This window comes from Peromyscus eremicus, chromosome 5 (genome assembly GCF_949786415.1).
Source record: "Peromyscus eremicus chromosome 5, PerEre_H2_v1, whole genome shotgun sequence".
Taxonomy (NCBI): domain Eukaryota; kingdom Metazoa; phylum Chordata; class Mammalia; order Rodentia; family Cricetidae; genus Peromyscus; species Peromyscus eremicus.
The window spans coordinates 74,108,364-74,113,831 of record NC_081420.1 but is presented as its reverse complement, the minus strand read 5'-3'; the positions used below and the strand labels follow the sequence as shown (position 1 = coordinate 74,113,831).

The window sequence follows — 5,468 nt, the reverse complement described above, 5'->3', positions numbered from 1 at the left end:
AACTCAAATGTTTTGTTGGTTGGTTGGTTTTCTGTGGTGTCAGGGAAAAATCTAACCCGGGGCACCTCATGCACACTAGACAAGCATTTCACCACCAACAGCCTCCCCACACCCCAATCTAAGTTTATAATTTAGGAAAGACACCGCTAAATTTTCGGACAAAAATATATATATTTTTAAAAAATCTTTACAATAAATGAAGATGTAGGAGCTTACAGAGAGCACACTGTTTATTTCGGTCAGTCGCGGCTCCCTGGGATACAAAGAACCCTGGGAAAGTGTGTGCTGAGTCCTCTCTTTGCTTTTTATAATTTTAAAGCAAATTAATCCATTTGACTGTATTTGAGTCTGTGCAAATAATCCTTCAGAAGAAATACCCAAGATTCTCTTTTGCAGAGGTCATTTTGTCTCTCCAAGATGTCTAAGCGAGTTAGTTTGTCTCCAGATAAAAGTGCTCCTGTCCAGCAGAACTCAGAAGGCCTTCAAGGGTTCAGTTTATAGTTCAGACACGACTCTGTCATACGAATTCCAGCTTTCCATGACCACTGTACATGCCCCAGTGCACGAGGGAAAGAATCTTCTCATTACTGAGCTCTGCTTGCCTCATTTTGTCACAGGTCAGACAACAGTTCTCCTGCCCGCTGACGGGCACCATGCACTCCAAGTCCAACTTGGCCACCTGCCCCTTCTTAGAATGGTGTCCGTGAAAACTGTAGTGCAAACGAGAGAGCATCTGCTGCCGCTGATCCTGCAGTCTCTTGTTCTCGCTTCGGAGCATCCGCAGGGCCAACATAATGAGCAAGACTAAGATCAGGCCGCCAGCGATGGGAACCGCAATCACGGCGGCACGGAACCACAGTTCTTTGGAGGAGGTCAGCTCCTGCACCTTAGTGATGAGGTTTCTGCTACTGTCATGCTGGTACCGGTTTCCTTGTCCTAAAGGAGTATAGAGAAACCGGTCAAATAAACCTCTCCTAGAAGCAAGCATGAACACAGAACCACTTCCCACAGGAAAGCCCATTTTAACAGCAACTCACCAAGCATTTCAAGAAATGACATGTTACAAAAGTACCCAAAGATGCTTACAGATGCATTTGTTTACAGGCTGTCATTACTTGGATGTAATGGCCTTTTAATGTCCTCAAAATGTTGAAATCACAGGCAAAGCCTATTATGCAGAGACATCTAATGCTCAGGCAGACATAAAAGCCACTCGGTTAGAGATGGTCTTTGCATCCAGCCATGCCCTCCCCCGGTGTCTCTAATTACATTAACAACCAAATCAATAGCAGACATACAAAGTCGCTGCTGTCACAGGCCTATAGATCAGACAGGCCCTTGGGTCAGGACAGCTTGGACCCACCTGAGGCTTCGCTCTTGGGAGGAGAGAGGACGTCGTGCAGCCCTCGGTAATTGCACATGTCTTCGTGACAGCACTCCAACGTGGGCATGGCGGGGCCAGAGTGGTTTTGGGCCTGTTTGGCTCGGCAGATGTCTGCTGTGCTTGCAAGTGAGTCCAAACAGCCATGAGTGAGCGGAGAATTGGTGTTCTGAGGATCGAGAAGTCTGGAGAAGCAGGCACTCAGCTCAGACTTACACATGTAACCAGTTGCCACACAGTGAGCGGCATCACAGTAGCATCGGATCTCGCCTGCAAACAAAGAAACTACATCAGCATTGGCTGAAGCCCGAACTCAAAGGCACTTATTATAGACTTTCAAGATAAGTGTTTACAACAGCAGCCCACGAGAACTGAAATGCTCCCAAAGCAGGCAGTGTCCTAACTTCCATCGAGCTGTTAGGAATATATGAAACCCAACAACAGATTTCTGATGAGTTAAGAGTAATGAAATATGTGGTGGATTGAAGTCCAAGAGTCTTTGCTATACTGTCTTTTGTTATAAGGTAGAATCGTGTTACTTATGTGTTTTTATGCTATACAACCACACAACATAAAAACGTCAGGCTTTGGGGTTTTGTCTGTATAAATATTTGATAACTACTGAATTGTTTGGCTTCCCAAAGGACTGAGCCAAGTTTTAAGAGCCTGAGCTGACACCTTATAAAGTTATTAACTAGACACACAACAATCTAGAAACTGCACAGGTCAGGAGGTTTTCAAACTATGAAACTGGGCAGCTATCTGCGATCTCTCTAGAAAAGGCAAACTTTGCCTATAAAGATCCTTTCATGCAGAGGCGCTTTTAGTCCGAACATTGTAAAACAGGAACTAGGCAGTTTACAATTAGTGGTTTGCTTGCCAAAGTCAATTTCTTTCAGCCCAAATGGAAAGTCATAAAAGTGGGGGATGTAAAACTGAAGGGCAACTTCACCTCCCCCCTCAGCTTTACATGTAATTTAACATGTGACCTAAAAGGGGAAACTCAAAACTGAAAATCCTCTGCTGGTTGAAGGAGAAATCCTTAAGGAAACCTCAAATTCTTCTCCAGGAAGTGATTAAAGTTTCCTTTATAACACTCACTTTGTGAGTTGCAAGGCTCTGTTAACATCTTGTCACAATGCAAGATTTCAGACTTGGATGTGGACCTGAAAGTCATCTATCACAAGAAACTGAGATGCCCAATGGGGTGAACGCCCATCACTGTTGGCTGCCACAGCTCACGCTACTGTAAACCAAACCAATGCATACGCCTCGTCCCAGGTCCCAATCGGAAGATCTGTCTGGTTACTGAAACCTCCGCTCCGACATTCAACACTGAGAGCTGTAGCTTTTCCAAACCTCCCCCCAACCTCACTTCTCTTCCTCCTCCTTTCCGTGAATGCCTGAGTAAGGTGTCTCATTTAATTATCTGTCCAAATTCCAGGCCACCACATGGTGCGCTCAGTTTTCACCCAGGCTGCTCACACTTCAGCTGGAAGAAAAGCCAGCCAGCCCAAACTTTGCTAGCCCGGTTGTGGGTCCAGGTCCCTCTCCTGCCTCCTTACTTCAAGTAAGGACCTTAACCTTGCAGCGGTCTTCTTCTGCTTCTCCTCCTCCTTCCAAGTTCAGCCTATTCTTTGCATAAGAGCACACCAGCAGACCGAGGTGATAATGACTACATATCCCTGGCCTGACAAATTCTATACAGATTTAAAGTAGAAATAAAACAGATTAAAAGTCTACTTTGCGCCTATTAGCCTCGGATTTGGTGCAGAAAGGGAAAACCAAATACAAGTAAAATGCTGCTCCAGTGTTTATGAGCCTATTTAAAATACTATATTTTCAATGACCTAAAACAGTCTTCATAAAATTTTGACAGGTAACTGGGCAAGTTCTAAGACTTTAAAGAAAAATTGGAGCCACATTTCAACAAGGAGAATGGACTTTTGTATGACTGTATTAAAACTATATTTCTGTCATTTCATAAGGTTTCTTCCTGTGGCATGCAAAGGCCAAGAGGGGACTGGTATTTTAAAACAGTGAACAATGCTCTTCTGTTTGCCCCTTTCTAGTTACTGTATGTAGTGATTAAACAGAAATGTCTGCTTCAGTCAAGATGGCTAGAGCAGAGGCTGCTGGCTTCTTTTAAATGAAGCTTTTGAAGTCCGCAGCAGTCAGAAATCTCTGATCCCCTAATTATATCATTATCAGGCACATAGTTTCGGTATCTGTGACTTCATGTCAGCCCCAGTCCCTCCCAGTTCTGCCTGCCTTTGATAGGGCCAGGAGGCTCCCCTCCGCAGGCTGCAAGGGCTGTTATTTAGGGCTAATTACACCCTTCCTTCCAAAATAAATAAATACTGTAGCACCTCATCCTCGCTGGGCTGGCTTATCCTTTAACCTCAGGCCTGCTACATGGCAATTAGAGGAAAGTGTGTTTGGGGGTGAGGGTCAGAGACTAAATAATGCTTCCCATTTAAAAAAAAAATGGGTTCGCAGAACAGGAGGTAGAGTCCTGGCAGGGGTGAGGGGAGCCTTGAAATCTAGGAGTTAAGAGAATTTCCATCTAAAAGGTGAGCCCTGCTGGAAAGAAAAAAAAAAAAAAAGACTATTTTTTCCCTCCTTTTCCAGCAGTGTCTGTAAAAATACGGAGTGGGAAAGGGGGAGGATGACAGCACCTACTCCTCCCAGTCGGTTTAGAGCAGAGGACACACTTCAGCAGCCACCTCACACTCCTTCCTACATTCCCAGGGAGACCTCACACTCCTCGGCCCACAGATATGCACACTCCGAGACGTTCAGACACGCGAAGATACACACGGCACTAGCACTCACTCAGAAATAATCAGACGCATATGCAGATATTCAGAAGTACGAAAGTCAAGAACACAGACAAGCCCAGCTCAGAAACAGACATCGGCCAACTTAAGGACACTTGTAAAATACACGCGCAGACATCCAAAAACACACAGAGACACTTAGTGGCACTTTCAGGGTCAGGCACCGAGTAAAACCAACAGAAACTCCCGCCCGGCCCAGTTGGGATCTGCACTTTCTCGGGACTGTCCCGTCGTGGGATGTGAGCCCAGCAGCATCCGGCCACCTCCACGCCCCGAAGTCTGATCGTCCTTTAACGCGCCAGGCCCGGGGCAGTGGAGAGAAACGCAGCAAAGGCGCAGGCGGGAACCTCGCCACCGCTCACGAAGCCCGACGACCAGCCCCGCAGTCCCGGCGCTCAGCCCCGCGGCACTCACCTTTGGTGAGCAGCACGGCCATGGCGCAGAGCTCCAGCTGCAGCCAGATGAAGATGTAGCTGGAGTGGCGATCCATTGACGCCCCGCGCCCCCGTCGCTCCGGGAGCCAGGCGCGGCTGCACTACGACCCCCGGGGCGCGCTGCGCACGAGCCCGGGCGCCGTCAGTGGCGGGGCGGGAGCCGGAGCATGGAGCGGGACCAAGACTACCGAGGACACGTTCTCGGCTCCGCACGCTCCCCGGAGGTCCTCCCCTCGCCCCGCCACCCCGTGCACAAGCCGCGAGAAGCGGACGCGCGTAGGACCCACCCGCAGCGAGCAGCAACTGCACCGGCCAGAGAGCCCGCGTCCGCGCCGTAAATAGTGCCCGGCGCCGGGAGACGGCCAAGCGCGGCCCCGCCCTTTGCCCCACCCCCGCTCTCTGATTGGCCGACGCTTCCAGCCCGGCGGCCAGGCAGCAGGGGGCGGGGCCAGACGCGAAGCCGAGCGGACCTGCCTCCCGGCTCGTCCTGGCGCCGACGTCTAGCACTACGGACCCGGCCGCAGCGCTCCCCCTAGCGGACGTCTGCTAGTGCAGCCTCAGGGGCGCCGCGGAGCCCCGCTTCTAGGTAGCCTCTGGATTTGCCTCGAGACCCTCCTACTGCTCAGTTTCCTGCCAGCGGCCCCCAACACGTGGCATCGCTTTTGTCCCACCTGAACCCTACAAGGGACGCCACACTCTCAGTGGTCATGTACAGGAGTCCCCCAGAGAAAGAAGCTATGCCCCGGCTGCCGAGCCCCGGAGCCCCCAGGGAGAGTGACCATACCCGGGCCACCGAGCCTCGGAGCTCCACAG

At 49.9% G+C, this 5,468-nt stretch overlaps 1 protein-coding gene across 1 annotated transcript; it reads right to left on the bottom strand.

Moving 5' to 3' along the window:
• Positions 1–212: 212 nt before the first annotated feature.
• Positions 213–4,930, bottom strand: Bambi (BMP and activin membrane bound inhibitor). The gene is made up of 3 exons (XM_059262465.1): positions 4,636–4,930; positions 1,364–1,651; positions 213–936 (listed from the first exon to the last, which is right to left on the bottom strand). Exons 1-3 carry the CDS (start codon positions 4,709–4,711, stop codon positions 518–520), a joined length of 783 nt encoding a protein of 260 aa, XP_059118448.1. The 5' UTR covers positions 4,712–4,930; the 3' UTR covers positions 213–517.
• Between the last annotated feature and the right edge of the window lie 538 nt (positions 4,931–5,468).

What these genes read in the sequence shown, in the direction of transcription:
- Bambi (XM_059262465.1), bottom strand. Translation starts at nt 4,711, where the DNA reads ATGGATCGCCACTCCAGCTACATCTTCATCTGGCTGCAGCTGGAGCTC. An exon ending in GGCCGTGCTGCTCACCAAAG is followed by an intron (nt 1,652 to 4,635) that starts GTGAGTGCCGCG and finishes CTTTGTTTGCAG; the next exon opens with GCGAGATCCGATGCTACTGT. An exon ending in TCCCAAGAGCGAAGCCTCAG is followed by an intron (nt 937 to 1,363) that starts GTGGGTCCAAGC and finishes ATACTCCTTTAG; the next exon opens with GACAAGGAAACCGGTACCAG.